This window comes from Falco punctatus (genome assembly GCF_963210335.1).
Source record: "Falco punctatus genome assembly, chromosome: 4".
NCBI lineage: Eukaryota > Metazoa > Chordata > Aves > Falconiformes > Falconidae > Falco > Falco punctatus.
Window position 1 is genome coordinate 77,069,060 of NC_137583.1, and position 19,592 is coordinate 77,088,651.

At 39.7% G+C, this 19,592-nt stretch overlaps 1 protein-coding gene and 1 long non-coding RNA gene across 2 annotated transcripts in view; one reads left to right on the plus strand and one right to left on the minus strand.

Annotated features, from left to right (window-relative positions):
- The window catches only part of LOC308062324 (putative acyl-CoA dehydrogenase 6), a 92,060-nt gene that overhangs the window by 46,792 nt on the left and 25,676 nt on the right, over positions 1 to 19,592 (plus strand). Inside the window, exons 3-4 of the mRNA XM_080383645.1 lie at positions 9,901 to 10,030; positions 17,142 to 17,248. Coding sequence (XP_080239771.1) covers positions 9,901 to 10,030; positions 17,142 to 17,248 — 237 coding nt within the window. The remainder of the gene's footprint in view (positions 1 to 9,900; positions 10,031 to 17,141; positions 17,249 to 19,592) is intronic.
- Positions 4,044 to 9,880, minus strand: LOC308062328. The gene is made up of 2 exons (XR_013927539.1): positions 9,547 to 9,880; positions 4,044 to 6,631 (listed from the first exon to the last, which is right to left on the minus strand). It is a non-coding gene; the product is annotated as an uncharacterized lncRNA (long non-coding RNA).

Below are 19,592 nucleotides of genomic sequence, written 5' to 3' on the forward strand. Positions count from 1 at the left end.
GTTAGTCGTAATTCAGGTAGGATTGGGAGTGGGGGAAGGTAGAAGGTGTTTTCTGTGTGTGTGTGTGTGTGGTTTTTTTTCTTAACTCACTCTTCTACAGATACCTTTAACCATGTCATTGTTCCCTTTTGCCCTGGCTTATTGTCTGTGTATGTTACAGACCTCACTGTCTCAGGCACATAATTGTGTATTCGGCAGTTAGATTTGGGTTTCTGTAGTAAACTATATTACAATTTTACCTGCTCTGCAGCCAGATGCTGTCATTCCCCCTTGGAATAACTCGCTTTTCACGGTTTTGAGTGCTGATTGGTTACTGATTTCGGAACCAAATCAATAAGAAGAAACAGATAATCCTGATCAATAATTACTTCTTGAAGCGTACACAGGGGATGGTGAAATGCTCATAGAAATAATACAGTATTTTGATTAGAAGGTTCTTTCGAAGAAAGCAGTCTTGAATGGGGAATTTGACTTCTAACATGCTTTGCACTATACTGAAAATCCTTTCATTTGTGGCCATTACCACATATGAGACACACCCTGCAATTGCAATGTAAGTAAAAATAGCATGTAATGTATTTCACATTGGAGACTGCAGTTCATATTAGAATCCTAATGTGTTAATGCCTTTGCAAACAGAGAGGGATAATCTGTTTTATGATACAGTATGGCTGACAAATCTTAAGGGCAAGGATGCACACAGAAACATAGGCAAAAATGAGAACTGAGCCAGGTATTTTCAGCTCTAGAACAGTGCTTGAAGTGTTTATCCACACTCCTTAAACCAAATAAAAGTTGTCAATGAAATGTTTTTTCCATTAAACTTATCAAAAATAGAGCAAACATGGGAACATGTCCATTTTACTAAAATATCTATTTGGTTGGAGAAAAAGAAGGGGAAATGCATTGTTTTGACCAGGGGTCCTCAAACTACGGCCTGCGGGCCAGATACGGCCCCCCAGGGTCCTCAATCTGGCCCCCGGTATTTACAGACCCCCCCACCGGGGGTTGGGGGGGGAAACCAAGCAGCTGCAGATGGCTGCCTGCCACTGCATCCGCGCGCCGGCCCCCTGGTTAAAAAGTCTGGGGACCCCTGGTTTTGACACTGCAAAAATTTTTCCATTTTCATCCCAGAAGGGGTTTTTATTGTGAAAATTCCTTTATATGTTTTTTAGAATATAAAGGACTGACAAAAGAATACAATTTTATGTTATAAAAACTTTAATTTGACTTTTTTTTCCCACTCTGAGATCAAACCTGTGACCATTCCTGGAAAACTGAACATTTGGGTTTTGTCTTAAACAGCTAACCACACTCAACTGCTCAGAAATAGGGATGCTCTTTTTTATTGCTTTGCAAAAACTCAAAGCAGTTTCAAAACCAATCAGATTTCACCAACAACCACAAAATACAGAAGATGCTGTTCTTTGGTCTCTGCTGTAATTGGGAACTGAAACACCTGGAGATGCTCCAGCAGCACAACAGCCTGGCCCGTTGGGTGAGGGCTTGGGGCTCGCTGGGGGTGAGGAGCTGGAAGTGGCAGCTCCAGCAGCCTGGGGATGCCCACGTTGCCAGCTGAAGAGAATTTTGCCTGTTAATACTTAACAAACAAGGAAATTAACTAATGGCAGAGTGGTGTGCTTCTGGCTGTGGCATTAATTGATGGATGTCTCTTTGACGATTTGTCCCCTGTGACTGTCCTAAGAATATGTTGATGTGCGATGTGGCAGGTATTCTGGGATGGCATGGCATGTTTTTTTCAGTATCTGGCCCAGCTTCTCAAGGACTTAAGGAGTCAGTCTCTGGAAAATCATTTAGTCCTGTAAGTAAGTGCTGATCAGAAACTCCTGTGGAACCTCCTGTGGTGTGCTTCTGTTCTGAGTTTGGTGCTACTGAACTAAAACCCTTGTGCTAGCCAGGCTAGCTCCAGAGCATATCCAGGGTTCATTTAATTATTTACTGCACACATTCTGAAATCCTTTTTTCTGGAATTTATTCAAAACCAGCATTTGTCAAGTTTCTTCCCCTGATGCCCACATTTTTAATTCTCAGTTTATAACTCCATTTGGAGATTGCAAGTTTTGGAAGTTGTGAGCTAGTAAAATTCATGTCTTGGAGTGTGTGACATCTTGAGCTAAGTGGCTAAAGTTTTCTGTGTCAGACAAATGCAGGTTTCCTACAAGCTATTTTTCAGCTTGGCCTGGAATAAAAGATCTTGTGGGGAAGAAAGTTAAAACACAGCTTTCAGGTGATAGTATTAATTTTGAGCATAGAAATTTCAATAAGTAGCAAATATAATAAATCTGTTTAATCCCTGAATCACATAGTGTTGCTTTTCAGTTTATTTATTTATTTATGTGGAATTCCAAAGAACCAGAATGAGCTCTGGATCTTTTGAATACTGATGCCTTTAAGAAATGAAAGTAATTAGTCTGCTTTTTGCTCATAAAGTTTGCTGTAAAACTGTTTCTTCTGATCTCAGGTCTTGACCTCTTTTCATCCAGTTTCTAAAGAATCCTTTAAAATGTACGTACTTATATTCAGTCCTGTTACTCATCTTTTCTCTCTGTTGTGCTTAAACTGGAAATGTTCTTTAGGCTGTCTGTTACCTATTGATAAGTCTATTTCCATTTTCTTTCCCTGCTTGTCTATGGGATATTGAATGTCTGTAAATTAATGTAGAATTCTTATAATATTTATTTGTGTATTCATACTTCAGATCCTGTTGGAAGAAAACTTGCTGTGATGCAGAGTAACATGAACTTTTTGTAGTAGGTTGTGGTAGTTCATGTGAGAGGAGAAGTCCTGAGTAGCACCAGCAGCACATAAAGATGATGTACCTGCTTATTTTTTGTACAGGTGTGAGATTAATTGGTTTAATACCTGTTCAAAATCAATGAACATGCTTAAAAAAGCAGCTGTGCAGTCATTTGCCTGGGAGGAAAAGCACATATTACATGGGGCCGACAGATGCCTCATCAAGCCTGAAGGCAGATTTGATGCCTCTGAGGGCTGACTCGTGGTGGTGTCAGTAGGACTGCAGCGGGCACGTGCTCTGTAAAGGATGTTGATGCAATGTTGGCCTGTTCCTCAGAAGGGTGGCAATCTTCAAGCTGGAGAGAAGCAGTATCCCCTGCTGGATAAACCTGACTCAGAGAATTAAACTGAGTATTCACAAGCAAAGTTTAAACCAGGGATGATCTTTAAGGTCCCTTCCAACCCAAACCATTCTATGATTCTATGAGCGTGCAACAGGTTGTAGGAATGTATATGTTCAGTGTACATAAGGAGGCTGGCAGTTGTTGCTGGTTGACTGATTTCAAGCAGCAGGGAGGTTGCAGAGGTGGTGTTCTTGAAACATAGGCTATGTTTTGTTTATGAGCTTGCCCAAGGAGAAACCCCATGAGAAGTAGCATGGCTTTGCCACTGAAGCTCAGGAGGTGTGTGACATTCAGCTTATATACTTCTTGACTTCATTTTTCCATGTCTTTTTTTCTTGTTTTCTTCATGCTGTGGCATTTAGTTTTACTGACATTTTCAAAGTGCAATAATTGAGATCTGTACTTCTCAACCTTAAAGGAAAAAGTAGGATGGTTTTACTAGGTTTCTGTGGAATTGATGTTGGGTCAGAGCTGACGAGCAAAAATAATCTCTTTTAAAAGCAGGCAGAAGATGACTGAGGAACCAGTTTTTCTTTTGCATTGGAGCTGACGCAATAGCTGGTGCTTGGGACTGTGTGAAATCTTGAGTTGTTTGGGTTGTTTTTTTTGCTACTGTGTCTTTGTACACTGTTAATGTTTCTTGTGTTGCCACGTGGACATTTTATTCTGTTGTACTTTGCAGCTTAGCTTTTCCTTCCCCATAACATTGTTCTATATGATTTGTGAGGTGTTGTGTGCTTGCTTTTTTGAAGAGGTCTGATATTCATCTGAGTTTGAAGATTTATGCAGATGTGATTGGTGACTCAGATGGCAGTTGGTGACACTGCATAAGTATTCAGAAAATAAAGAAACCTTACAAATTTTTGAGGGAGGTTTTTGAAGTCAGAGGGAAACAAGTGCAGCTGTTGTCAACTGGTGGTTTAGGATGTACTGCTCTGGCTTCCTAAAGCAGCGTATTAGACAGCTTTGAAACCTCTTTAAATGTGTCCGTGCTGCACCAAGCTCCAACTTGGCATTTGGTGTTGCTTTTATAGGTTGGGGTTTTTTATCCTTACAATGTGGGGGAAGTTTCTCCTGTAAACAGAGTAGCTCTGTTTTAATCTAAAAGAGTGCTAGAGAGATGCTATCACTTTACTCATCTCAGTATGTTTAAAGTTTCTGAAGAGGCAACCGTGATGAGTTCTGTAGCAACGAGTACTGCAGGAACATACAGCTCGTACTGTTAATTGCTCAGGGACTATGCTTGTGCTGCTGTGTATGTCTGAAAAGGAAAGAGCAGCCAAGACGTGTTTTTCCTTTTCCAAAGAATATTGGATCACAAGAGTGATATTACAAGTAAAACTTTGGTTAGCAGAAGAGGTCTTTATCTGCCTTGGAGTTTTTGGATTAACTAGTGAGTGTCTGTAAGAGATCAAGTACTGTACGTGGTTGTGATCTTTCTAGGATCAAACAAAATTATAAAAGCACTCTGATTTTTCCTGGTTTGGGACAAACTTTCAGTCAGACTGAGGGCGTTTGATCCGTCTGACTAATGTAATCTGTTAAGGGGAGCTTTGAAGCTGGTACAAGGGTTTTATTTCTTTCTTTTTTCTGTATGTGTGCTTGAATTGCTGCTGGGGAAACAGCCAAAAAGTATCTCTGCATTCATCTCAACAAGACTGAAGTGGACTCACAGTGTTCCTGTTACACAGAATGAGAGTTTTTTTCCACTGCACCCAACAAAAAACAAATAACCAAGAAGGCAGAGTTGTTTTCTGAGCTTGAACACCTCAACTTTTCAGAATGGATTTGAGGGAAATTGCACAACATGGAGAGTACACCTTTGGTAATTCTTTAAATTCCTTTTATGCAAAGAAGAGGAAAGGGATTACAGTACAATTTCTGTACTGTCCTACCTGATGACATTTGTAATTATGCAACTTCAAGGCTCTGTAGTCCTCCAGAGTTTAAATTCTTAACTATATTTATGACAGGTGAGGAAAGTTTGAACACTTAAATTTTGCTTCTTTTGATTTAAAATTGTAGGCTATGATGAAAACTAGCAATTAACTGTCATCCTAGTGTCAGATGTAGGAGTTTCCCAGACCTGTCTTCAAAATGGGAATTGATTCATGTTTTATTTGTCTTTCTAGTCACTAGAAATAAGAGCACACATTTGTTTTTTCTTGCACCGAGTTAGATACCAATAGTAGAAATAATACTGTGTGACTTCCTTTGGTGTAGATAAACTGTATGTAAACTTCGGAAGCTATGTAAATCAACAAGATAAATTAAATAAGCATTTAAGATTGAGTTACCAATACAGCTGTGGTGTGTTTTCACCATTCCTTTTTCTAGGCTCACTCTCATTCTTAAAACCCTCTAAAGACTCCCTGTTTCACCTTGCTTCAACTCACTGACAGACCCTTTTCACCACAGATGTTGTCATTCCCGCTGACAGCTACTAGATGGGGTTCAGAAGCAAATTCCAAATAGAGACACTCTATAAATTACAAAATTTGGATGAGAGACTTCAAGCCTATCTTGTTGAACAGAGTCATATTTGAACAGAGAGCCTGTGGCTGAACAAGTGACAAGAAATGTGTTGGTCTTCACAAAAATGGAATAATTATATGAAAGACAGCAGCTTCTCCTTTGCCTTTAAAGTCCATTTTTCATAGATAGTCTTTGCTTTCCCAGCTGATCTCAGCAGTGTTTCTGTTTCGACATGTTGCAGCTGAAGATCAGATAGACTTGCTTTTGTGTTTGTGGTTTTGGGCATCATCTTTTCTGTCTGCCTATATAAATATATGAAAGTCCTGATAACCTAAATTATCAGGTGTCGTGGAATGTACATCTGTATCTTTTAAAAATTATGCTTTTTAAAACTTGCTGTTTTCTCTTGGGCTCCCACTCTGCAGGCAGTGTCACAAACTTGTAGAAATAAGGTGGTCTATACAAAATGAGGAGGTTTTTTATTTTTTTGGGGGGTGGGTGTTAAAATAACATGGTGGTGGTGATTAGTAGAAAAGCACAGAGCCAATTTAAAAGAAAAATAGGTTAATACACTGACCGTGGTGTGGTGGATTCACCTTAGCCAGCAGCCAGACTCCCACCCAGCTGCTCAATCGCTCCCCCTCCTCAACAGGACAGGGGAGAAAATAGGGTGTCAAGGGTCAGCTGGCAAGATAAAGTCAGGGAGACTGCTCACCAGTTACCATCACTGGCTTGGGGAAAATTCGTTTAATTTGCTGCCAAGTAAAAATGGATTTGTGTCCAAATGAAAATTGGCAAATTAAAACAACATATTTCCCCCATCCTCTCCCTTGTCTTCCCAAGCTCAGCCTCAGTCCTTCATTCCTGAGTCACATCACACTTCTCCCCTGCTCCCGTGTGGGTCCTGCCCATGGTCTGCAGTGCAGAATCTGCTCATTTGCATGTTCATGTGCTCTTGCTTTGGGCTTTATAATTTAATTTCTTTGTAAAAGAACCTGAAATGGAACAATGGATAAGATACCAAATTAAACTGTTGAACAGCTGGAAGTTGTGCTATTGTCATCAAAACAGTAACAATTTAAATATAGCAGAGTTGCCTTTTTCTACCTGTTTTGAATTATAAAAGCATTAGTTCATTAGACCTCCTGCCTAGTATTGCTTTTCTTTGTTCTTTTAATATTTCTTGCAAGTTAAAAATGGAAACGTAGTGAAATGATTCTCTAAAGGTCACTCATCTCATTTTAAAGTTAAATGAAATATTGACCCTAGATGTATTTTACATGTGAATATTTACATATAGCTTCTTATTCTTTCTTTAAAAAAATGCAATCTAATCTGAAATTGATTTGGTTCCTTTCATTACAGATTTTCCACCAAAAATTATATTATGCATGGTGTTTGATTTTCTTAATAGAAAAGTAAATTGACCTGTTAGCATTGCATCTTCCAGGAAGTGGTGTTTGTTGATGAACTGGTGACCATGACCCTCCTACCACCAGCTTATTCCCTTATTGCAAATAACAATTATTCCGAATAGAGTAAGCCTTATTCCAAATAAAAATTAAAACGTACATTCACTGTACTTGATGCAGCAGGTGAGATAAGAATAACCTGGTGGTTTTGTCTCAGTTTAAGTGTTGAGACCCATGGAACTCAGGGTGATGTGCTTGGGCCAGCCCCATGACACCTAGCTGGATGCTAGCAGCTGGGCTGTGGAAGCCAGGCTGCCACCATGTGCTGGGGAAAACAGAAAGTTTCACCAGCGCTCGGAGCCAGCGCTATCTGCTGCTGCTGTGTGTGACACCCTGGGCAGCATGTCTTGGTGCAGAGATCGAGTTCTCCGAAGAGATGGGACACTGTCTTTAACCATGCCCGAAGTTGCCCGTATTAGTTGGGGTTGTAGCTGCACAGGCTGCACTGGCAAGTGAATCTGTTGTGATCAAGTGCTTTGGGTTTAGAAAAGGTGTTCCCTATAATTTTCCATCAAACCACTCACATTTTTCATGAAAATCTTTCTCCTTGGCTCCTAGAACAGAACTATTGAAAAATTTAGGTGTTGTCTGGTTAATGGTTTTTACCATTTGCTTCTGCCTTTCCTGCCTGGTCTGTATCTGTGGTTATCTCTTGCATTATCAATCATCAGATTTTATAAAAAATCTTCAAAGGATGCATCATCTCTTCATCTGGCAGAGCTTCCCCCCTCCACCTTCTCAGCTCCTGAGAGTTTGTTCTGATCATTTCCTCCGTTTGGTAGGAATTTCCTTTGCTGTCATCGCTTTGACAGCTGGCCTTTTGCAGCATTTTGTTTTTGAAATGTACCACTTAGTAACTTATCTCAGATGAGAGCAAGGTGGGTCTGTTATATTGTAATATATAATGAATTTTATTATGAACAAAGAATATATATGTAAGCCATACACTTGCATAAAACAATCCTTCTTTGGGTCAGTTTTGTGCATAGCACTGCTCCTGTGAAGCTGCTTTGGGTAAATCAAGAAATTATGGTTTTTATTCGTGAAATTAAGTGAAAGACAGGAATACAACTGCTTGATAGACAAAACGAAAGGCAAAATCAGTACTGTAGTTTAGCAATAAAATGATTGACTGATTAAAAAAAAATAAAATCAAATGGAAAGCATTTGTACAGTGCCAAAACTCAGGTTATCTATTACAACTGTGTTATAGAAACTTATAAATTAGCAAAAATTCTCTCATACCACACATCTTGAAATAGCCTTTCTTTACATGTGCATACATGCCTTACTGTTACTCAGAACATTTATTTAGTGATGGGAGCTTTGTAAAGGCAAGAGAATTAGACTATGTATTACGCTAAACACATTTCCATATTACTGTTGTTTCATTGTACTGCTTAAGCACCCAGTAAGAATTTTAATGTTATGTATATTTTTAAGACACATTCTTTGTTTTCAGGTAAAAGGTTTGGAAGTGTATCTGTGTTTTTAGTTCTGATAATGCAGGCTATTCAAGATGACCTAAGGAGAAATGTTATTTGAAAATTGAACTTCACACTTAACCTTTTCCTTTTGTGTTTTCCCTTCTTTCAGCAGAAAAAGGATGCACAAAGATAGTGTTGGTGGGTTTAGGAAACAGATGATAGCACACAAAGCCCTGTGCTTGTATGCACTGTAGTGTTTTGATTTTTAATTACTAATAGTTTTTTGAAAACTTCGAAGCACATCAGTAAAGGGGTGAGCTCAGATAGTGTTTGATGTCAGCAAGTCAAAATGGAAGAGAGTTGTCTGCCCCTTAGTGTGTGTGTGAAGGGTGGGGGATTATATCTATTTATTTGACATTTTCTTAGTTGGTCTTCAAATGAGTGGGAAAAAAAAAAAAAAGAGGAGGAAAACGTTATCTAATCAAAGCTTCTCAGTCAACTAATGACGTCAAGCAGTAACCTTCCCTTTCTCACCATATTTCCTTTTGACTATAAACTATTTAGTACAGCTAGAAATTAGCTCATCCATCACAGCAATGTAGCACTTTTCTGTGTTGTGCTCTGTGGTGGGTTTATCAGCCCTGGGCATGAAAAGGAGGTGAAGAATAATATCCTCTTTAATTGAGTTTGCAGATCGGAATGTGGGGAGGAGGAACAGCCCGTGCTGGTGCCCAGCCAGCTCCCTGGGTTGTCAGCCTCCTGCTGATGAAAAATGCTTTAATGACGGCACCGGCCAGGTGCCAGGATATGAAATGCAGGTGTTGAGTATTGTACTTGTGTCTGATGCAGATTTTGAGCTATGGCAGTAACTCAGCATAGGGACACAACCTGCACGTGGTCTTGCTCTGTGCTGAGTCGACTGCTGCATGTGAGAGACGAGCTCCACTTGAGCACTTTGGGGGTGAGAGCAGGCGTCAGGCGTTACCACGGAGAAACGAAAGCGCTTCTTACCTTGTGGTGATTTGCTCGCGTGACCTTGCTGTTAGAATAGTTTTCCCTTCCAGTGTTGTTTTCAGCAGCACATCACTTCGCCCCGCTGTTTCCAGTAGAAGCAATGGTGCTATGCAGGGTGTTCACATGGTGTGCACGTGTGGGTAATCGGAGCAGCTGCAATTTTACATTCAGGTTTTGTAAACAGCAGCAGGTCATCGCCTTTCTGAAAAGAAAGCTGGTCATTGTCAAATCTTTAAAAATTAGCAGTGAAATGGCAGTTGGCAAGTCCTTGCAGTAGTGATATCTTTTTTTGTTTGTTGGTTGCTTATGCCAGTCTAGAATGCCAGTGTCACAGATTTGTTTTTTCCTCAGAATATGGCGGCATGGGCTTGGACTTCTCCTATAACATTGCCGTGGCAGAAGAGCTGGGAAATATTCGCTGTGGAGGTATCCCTATGGCCATTGGAGTGCAAGCTGGCATGGCTACTCCTGCTCTTACAAGGTAATTTTCAGAAAGTTTGGTTTAGTCTGCAACCCAAATTGTCATGTGTTTAGACCTAAACTCCAATCTGTATAAGAGTAGAAAAAACATTTCTGTGCAGATTTACTGTCTAGTTGTGCTTCAGTAACGCCTAAGGAAGAAACTGCTCTCTACCTCTCAGCTTGGTTGAGGGGAGAAAATACTTTTTTTTTTTCATGTTAGAATATTATATATTAAAACATAGGCCTTGTTTAATAGTAGATGGTACATTTACAAACACAGAACCTCGGTGCCACAACCAATAACAGAATTTTAATTCTAGAATCTTCCTATTAGTGGCTGTGCTTTTTCTTAGCCAGATATCCCAGTGCAGTCATACTAAGCATTTAGTTGTAATGATTAGGATCGGTCTAATTCTGGTTTATAATTTACTTGCTTTTTTTCCAGCTTAACAAGGTGCTCCTCACTGACTGTGACTTTTCAGAAATAATGATCAATACTGCTGTAAGTCCTAAAATTGTAGCACGTCATGCTCCTTAAGTATGCCCATTCCAGGCAACTACTCATTTTGCTTTTTTCTCATCTGCTTGTGTCAGTGTTCTCCTTTTATCACTTGCTGTCATTCAGGATCCTGCACTTTCTGAATCTGTTTTAGGGTGGTTTTTTCCCTTCCTCAATAAAAGTGGCAGTTACCAACTTCTTCCTGTAGTAGTTTCACAGACATTCTGCATCAAAGCAGTTTGCAAAGCTAGAGGGAGGTGACAGGCTGGTCCAGCAGTTTTCCCTTGGAACATGGATATGCTTAAAATTCTGGAAGGTGGTGGAGGGGATTAAATTCAAATAATGATGATGAAGTCAGGAATTTCTCTACACAAAACAGAGATACAAGAAGGGAATTTTGCACAGAAAAGCAATTGGATTGTTGGGGTTCTGCCGCAGCCACCCCCCCCACCCCCCCACTTTCTGAATTAAAATGCCTGTAAATCTGCTGCAGAATGTGGAATGTAGGCTCTGTTCCTTTGCATCCATTTATCCTTCTACTTGGTATTTGCAACTTTGGAGTTCAGCAGGGGAAATCTTTGTAAAAATCTTCTTCTTTGTGTAATACACCAAAAGCTTACTGAAAGCATGGAGTTCAGTATGTCTGTTGCAACAGTAGCTTAGTTGTAGTCCAACTGAGGATAAAACTAGTATTTTAAAAGACTTCAGAGAATATTACCTTGCCCTCATAATAGCCTTTTATTCCCAGGGGTTTAAAAAAAATCTGTGGGTAAAAGAAGATGGGATTTTGTTCCATTGCGTTTTTTTGGCTTTCTGTTACTCTGTTCTACTGCAGCAAAGCAGTGAAGCTTCATACATTTGTGCTAGTGAAATCCTAAAGTGGATGTTCCTGCAAAGCAAATGTGAAAACATGGTTAACATGATGAAATCTGGAACTGATTTGCATCTGTATTAGTGAACTTTTCCTTCACTGCTAATGCCAGTGACTAGTTATACAGTACAGTGTCCCACTCTTCAGATGTAAAAGTGAAACTTGGTAATGGAAGGAGAAAGCTGGCTGCTGCAGGACATTTTGCACAGGTGCAACTTTACTTCATGCAGTATAGTGAGAGGGCTAGCTGCTTGTCTTGGGTCATGGATTCAAATTGCATTCGCAACCTGGATGGTTTCTTTAAAGGTATCTCTGTACTGTGGTGATCCTAAACAAGTTCAAAGAGATAATCCAAATTTTGTATCTGAACTATGCATTGTTACAGATGATGCATCAGTGATGCACAAAGTGAACAGTAATATGGGAGTCTCCTAAACAACTTTTAAAATAAGTCTGGAGCCTTTTGTTGGCTTTCCTGACTGGGCTTATTTAGCATTCACCAAGCATGTATTGAGTGCACCTGCAAACCAACTCGGTGAATGTGATACATCATTAAGATGTTCTGCCACTATAAATTAGAGATGTTCCCTTAACTACATATGTAGACACCACAGTAATTTAAACAGATAGGTACACATGTTCACACACGCTCATATACACAGAGCTTTTAAAATGTTCATGCTTTGAAAAATAAAGTCTTAGAAGATCTAGAGTCTCAAGAGTCAGGATGCCTCCTGATGCTGTTTCTGCAGCTTCCACAGGTTTCTTGCTTCAGTGATAAGCTGTTGCAATGTTTAGTCTGTGAAGGTCTTTCAGATATTTAGTTAAATGAGAAGAGCATTGTAGTAATAGTTCTAATTTTAAAAATAATGAAAATGCTACCCGTATCTGTTTGCCTGTTCACTGTTCCTTCCCCTTTTTACTTTGTTCTTTATGATTATTTTTTTTGACAACATTTAGGAAGTCATCTTCCTGGTCATACTTGGAAGCAACCTTGCAAGTTTTGATTTGTATGCATTTCTATTGTGCAAAAAGATACAGGAGAAACTATTTTGTTTCTCCTGAAGATTCCCAGACTGCTCCATTTTTTATTCACAGATTCCTCTAAGTGAATCAGTAGCACTTTGTAAATTTGAGAAATAAATGCAAAACGTTTTGTCAGCAGGGATCTGACCTTTGATGTACCTGCTTCTGAACATAAGTCTCTGTCAGGTCTTTCACATGCATTCAGATATAATACTTCGCTTTGCTTTCATGCTTACAATTAGAATGGAGAAAGCAGCTCTCAGCTGAGGCAGTGAATGGGATACATTTCCCTGGGCTTGTAAACAAACCTGTAGGGTGACACATCCATAGTGATACCAGATCAGTGTAAAGCTCCTTTATCTAGGCAGTAGTCAGTAAACTTTACTTTTCTTCCCCCGCTGCCTCCTATTATTTATAGAAAAGAGTAAGGACAATGATGATTATTTAGTGGGAAGAGAGTGCTTTTCTGTTTCATCAGCTTACTTGTCACTGATTCATTCTCCACCCTGAGCAGCAGCATACCTGAGAATTAATGTCAGAAAAGTTAGTTTTACTGTCTCTTCCTGTTTGCTGTAGAGAAGCTGCAGCTGATAATCAGAACAGCAGTTTTGAAAAGCAGGGTCATCCACTTGATCAGCTGGGACAAGGGTGAAAATGAGGTCATTCAAGACCCGGGTGGCTTTCCCACTGGCATAATGTAAGGGAATCCTGAGTTTGTGCTTCTTCAAGAACAGACATACTGAGTTGTCTTACTCTCACATTTGGTACTTAAGTTTGTACAGTGCACATAAGATAGGCCAAGTCTTGCCCTGAGCCAGAGCAGAGACTTATAGGTGCAGCTTTCCACATGCCATTTAAAAAAGTATCATTAAGCACTGCTGGAATGTTGCATCCATAGCCAGTTGTGCTGCTTGGTGGGTTTGAAATCTGTGAAAGTCTAACCAGACCAGAAGAGTACAGTTGGGCAATATGAAGTCAAGCAGCTACTTCTAACTAGCTTTCCTCAAAACAGCTTCTCACTGTTCCTGTACCCTTGATCTCCAGCTCCTGGTGACAGCCTGGCCATGCTACTGTGGCAGGTTGTCTGGTTGGCAGCCTTGAGGTCTCCAGAGCTGGTGTGGTTGCAGCAGGATACCAGCCACATGAGCACCTCTGAAAAACTGCATGATCTGAAGAGGGTAATCTTTAATATGACTCCTTTTTTATAATACCTGCATTTTATTGCAAAATGCATTCCCAAATAAATAGAAGATTGATGTAATCACTCTTAACCAAAGCCCTTCAGATAGTCTCATCTGCATGAGGTAGCCCATCAGGTAGTCCATACAGGTTTCTCATCTGTATCCATTTCTGAACATCACAGTAGCTCAAACTGAGCAATTCATTTCATAAAATATTCAAATAACTGAAGCTTAAAGACTTGATAAAAACTGGGAGCCAGAGCACTTTTCTTACTGCTTTTTTTCTTACGCTATCTTTCACAAAAAAAAAAAAAGTCTTCTAAATGTGTGGGTTTTTTGAACTTGCATGTCTTCTGATCTTGGCTGAAATAGGGACTCAAGGAGATAAAGCTGATTGCAGCATAGATTCTTTTAAATCCAGGTTATGTAAATTACTGAACTTAATGAGGCTTCTACGCTGCCCAAGGGTGCTTGCTGCTGTTCACGATGTATTTCTAACAACTTCTGTGCCTGTAAAGAGCATCTCTTCCCTTTTGTTTTTTCTTGGTTCTTTTCCTGTATCTTGAAGATCCAAGGAGTACTGCTAATCTGGATATCAGATGGTAAAATGCCTGAGCAGGACTACACTGAAGCAAAAGCATGGCACGTGGCTACTGCGTTATTAATAGTTTGAGTCTAGGAGCAGAACAGAAAAAAGAAATGGAGAAGTTCACTTCTTGCTAGTACATAAGAAAGAAAGTGACAGTAAGTCAGTGGCCCTGTTCTTTGCCTAAAGGACATCTTTTTGTTCCTAGGAAGTTCATCAGTAAACTGTTGTGTCATCTTTGAGATACTGTAGAATAATGCATAGATCATCTCAAACAAACTCTTTTTTTCTTTTTTTTTTTTCTTTTGCTTTATTTCTGCTTTAGTGGAGAATAGTGCTTGAATGTCTGAGCTCCAGTGCAAGAAAGCTTGAGTTCATCAAATGCTGAGAGCCGTGTTAGAACTGCCTGCAGCTGTTCATATTCAGAATTTCAATTTGTACTTAATAGTGTATCATACTAGTGTATCTGTCAGTTCTACACAGAACTTTCCTTACTAATTTAATTAATTCACTTCAGCTCAGGTTTTTTTTTTCCCCAGAAGCAGAATAAACAAAAGTGAATAAGATCTGTGATTCTACCAAGATGATTATCAGCCCAATTAAGATCCGAATAATGATGTGCGATAGACATATTTTCATTCAATGTAGCAATCTAACCTGTCAGAAACCAGTTTTTTATATATATTTGAGATGAATAAAGGTGACTTCAAATTGCTAATTGGCAGAGCACTTAAACAGAACTATGTGTATCAAGGAAGTGTTCTTACATCTGTATTTTGTCATGGTTTTGTTTTCCTTTTACCCACCATTTACAAGATTTTATACCATTGTCATTTTTGTACTTGCATTAAGGACATTCCACCGATGTTACTTCGAAAGTGTGGAGCAAGAAAGGGTGAACCACTTTCATGCTACTCTTAAATGTGTCTGAATTTCACACTTTGGACTTCTGGGTTACCCAGCATCAGCAAGGAGCTCTGGTTTATTGGCTGTAGATTCATGTGTGTGCATACATGCACATATGCATGAAAATACACTTTAGAGCAGTGCTAAGGCTTCACAGTTAACCACATGGGAAACTGTACTCTGGGGTATGGCCCTGGCCCAGAGAGCAGGCATAGTCTGGTCTGTCTTGAGCCAGAGCATGATCTCATTGCAAACAGGGTTTTCTAATTCTGGAGCTGTTAAACCGGAAAAAAGTGGGTATTACATTTATGCAAACCTGAGATTTTTCTGGGATACATTTAAGATGGGCAGAATTTTACAGAAACAGCATATTTCTAGCACAATAGCCAGCTGCTTGCTGAGCTGCATGCCCTTCCTGCAAGGCACAGAGACCCATGATCTTCTGAAGATAGTGTTGCCAGATTATTTTTTTTTTAATTGCAAAATAGCTTCTTCTGTAGCCTCATTTTTGGGAAGAGCTGAACTATTTTCTGAAAGTTAAACCAAACAAACAAAGATATCAAACCAAAAACACTATTCTGAGAAAAGTTCTTGTCATGGAAATCCTCTGTTGAAATAACTAAAGGTTGTCAAAGTTTTAAGCATTAGAAAGCATTGCCAAAAATCCCTGCTAGCTCCTCTCATAATCTGATTTTTCCTGTTGTTGGTTGAGGCTTTTTTGTCTAATGAATGTTCATCTGGCCATACTTGATCATGTCCCAAGGAAAGGAGAAGAAAAAAAAAAAATAATACACTGCATAACAGACATGGGGACTTTGTCTCAGTATGCTGGAGGAAGGGGTAAACACTCCAAGCTCGCTTCTTGTATTTATTTGGGATTGCTGCCATGATTATCAGCAGGGACAGAGCTAGGAACTGAGCTCCCTGTGTGCTCAGTGAAAGTGCCTGCCAGCTCCCAGCCTGTTCTCTGGCTGTCCTGTGCTCTTTGACTGTTTTGTGTCAGGGTTGCAGTGGAGGGGATAGGTCAGTTCTAGCTAAAATGGCATCACTCCTTTGGAAGTACTGGGACAGTGTTTTAGGAGGAGGGCCAGGTAACAGCAGCCTGCTTAGGCGGCCAGCAATTCCAAGGAGATGAGTGGAGATGCTGACCTGAGAAGCCTCATACTGAAGAGGAGCCTGAGGAGGAACGTGACTTCTATGAATTGCTGCTCACAGGAAAGCCATCTCATGACCTGAGGGATTTTTCAGCCTAGCACGAGAATGGTTCAAAAACTAGACCATGAGCTCACCATTCACACTGCAAGAACAAATCAGCGAATGTTAATTAGGACAAAATCAACCATGAAATGAGATGGACCATGTTTTGAATCCATGAAAGCAGCTAAACACTGAGAAAACGAGGGTGTCTCTTAGCTGAATTGAAATATGGCCAAGGGAATTTTTTGAGTTAAAATGCCATCAACAGTTTGCCGTTTCCCTTTTTTATTTTTTTGAGGACTAGAGGAACGGCTGGGAAGAAGCACTAATGGCACTGTGTGATTTAAATGCAGATGTGAAATACTAATAAAAACACAGATATTTGCAGAGGGTGGCCATCACATGTCACAACTTTTCAGTCGCCACTAAAACCTGGCAAAGAGCTGGTGCAAAAGTCAACAGATATACAGGCAGCAGGTCTTCCATCCTGGCTGACTGCAGACTGGTACGGGGGCACTGGGGGGGAAACCCCAGGGACTATGTTTAGTTAGATCTGAGAGCTCTCAAAACAACAGTTATAAAGATCAGAGTTTTGGGCATCTAGAGCACAGATTTCTGTGGGAGTAAGATGCCTGCATACTTGTAAAAACTTTTTTTAAAATGATTGCGGCTGCACTTGTAGTGAAAGCTCTGAATCATAGCTTCGGAGGGTATCTATTCTGTCTTTTGGCTCTAGGACAGGTTTTACCTAATCAGAGGAAAATTAATAACTGTATGGGTAGAACAAAATTTGTAACTAACTTGTAAAGAAAATTCACCTTCAAAAGCTTTTAATGTCCTGTCTTTTGTGTTACATTTTTGCAGGTTTGGTTCTGATGAGTTGAAAAAACAGTTTCTCGTGCCGACTATAGCTGGAGATGTTGTGGCTTGCTTGGGAGTCAGTGAAGCTGGAGCTGGGTCAGATGTCGCAAGTAAGTTAACCTAGCAAATTGCCAGTTTTAGACAGCCTGGTATTTTAATGGAAATAATCTGGTTTCCCTGACCTTTCCCTTTGCTGCTATAATTTGTAAGAAATATAAAGGAAGGAAAGGGTAGTGTGGTGAGGGCAAAATCCAGGAGCAGTAATACATGTTTCTGATGCATCAAATTGAACGTATTTGTCAGTGAATCAATAGCTATAACCCTCTGTAGCCTGAGCACAACAGGTTAATATGCAGCTGTCATGCTGGCCCTGTGTTTCTCCTCCTGTTTGTGCTGCTGCTGCTGCCTCCCCTGTTCTGTTCAAGCTCACCCCTGGCAGGGAGCCCTCCAGCGCCTTCCGTAGCTGCACAGCTACTGTCACTTGTGCAATCTGCAGACCTACAAGAGAGCGAGTGTAGCCTGTTCAACTGTACTAAAACTTGCACTTCCTTAAAGCAGACCTTCCCACTGAATGTGGGCAAATTACAGAGCTAGTTTGTTCTGAAAATGCCGGTGTCACTTCCACAATGGGTTCCTCTTGCTTGTTCTTACTTCACCTCAGCCCCTTCCATCATTCCTGTGCAGCAAAAATGTCTTTGAACTGGTGATTGTTTTATATGCAGCTAATGAAGAATTTGCCATGTCAGATCTATAAGCTTTGTGAGTTACTTTGAATGCAACTATTTTTCTTGTTCTAGTGCAAGAATATGTTTAAAAATGTGGAAAAATGAAACCATTATTCTGAAGTGCCTGAGGCAGTAGATAATTTGAACCATCAATTAAAACAGATATCGTAGAAAAAGTAAAAGATATCTCATCTGACTGTGATGGACTTCAAGGGAAAGGGAATGACAAGAAACCGCTTTTAGAGGTGTCACTGTTGGACACAGGGTGGCTAAAGTAAGAACACACATGATGCTCTTACAAGTTGCTGAGACAGCATCTTCCTGCAGACAAAACTGCCAAGTTTCACAGAAGTTTTTTCATCAGCAGAGTCCTATGTCCATATCCCGTTGTTTTCTCAAGACAAATAGATAATTGTTCACCATTAGGGTGCAACAAGTAGTTTTCAAGAGAGTTAATGGGGATAATGAAATAATCTTACTGCATGATCTGTTGCTGGTTTCCTTTCTAGTTAGTTGATTTTATTCATAAGAAAAATTCCATAATATTTATAGACTTGTTTTTCATTAAAATAATCTGAAATTTGGATTTTGTTAATGTAGGAAATACAACATAATTTATTTTAATTAATGCCTCTCTAGTATAATTAGATGATTATAAGAACTTTCTAAATATGATTTCAAATTTTTGATGCAGTGTTCCAGATAATAAGTAACATAAATATTCTTTTAGCTGCATGTTGTTTATCATCTAGCTTAATGGGTGTGATACACTGGATTAATACAGTTAAAGAGAAATTTGGAATCAACTAGCATTATCTGATGAACCCAGACTGCAGCTGGGAGGCAGACCGCAGGATGAAATGACAATACTTTTTCAGCTGTCATGGAAGATCTGATCCCTGGTATAAATCCAGAAAGCAGCTTACAGTGCTTCTAGAGGGTAATTAAATGGACAACTTAGGCACGAACAGCACTAGCTTATGTTCTGAGTAGCACTGGTTTGCACAAGGCAGAGAGAACTTGCCACCTCCAGGTGGCCCAGCTTTAAAGTAGACTGAACTGTTTGTAATTGCACTTGATACATCCTTGGGTTTCTCATGCTATTGGGATGTTTGAGTCCCTTAGGTAAGTAAAGGGGTAGTAAAACATAGCAACTGTTCACATACAAAGGTTGGGGACATACTTCTGCCATGTAAGCCAATATATTTTTAACCAAAGAATGACACAGAATAAGGTACCTCTAGCATTATCTTCTACCAGTTCCAAAATTACTGAAGGCGATGTGAACACAGAAGAAAAAAGTTTCTCTACATGATAAGTAAAAGGTGCCTTGAATTAATTTATTCAAAATTCAATAGAACAAAGAAGACTGTGTATATTAGTCTAAAATAAATGTCAAGTGAATTTGAAGGAGCAGCTGGCTGCTTTCAGATGTAGTTGTATATTGTACGTAGTATTGACTGTGTACAACAAAACTAGCACAGAGATGACTTGAGCAGAGCAGTACAGAACAGTTGGTATAGAAAGTGTATTTCTTTGATTTCAGGATTCTTGGTACCGCAAAGCATACACATTTGTGTCAGTTTTAATGATTTTGTCTCATTATCTCTCACTACTATTCTACAATTTATGTAATGTTTTAATGATAATTTGGGGGGATATGTAAAAATGCATCATGGAAGACACTTGCCCTTTCTTCAGGTTATGTCTTCCAGGCAACTGCACCAAG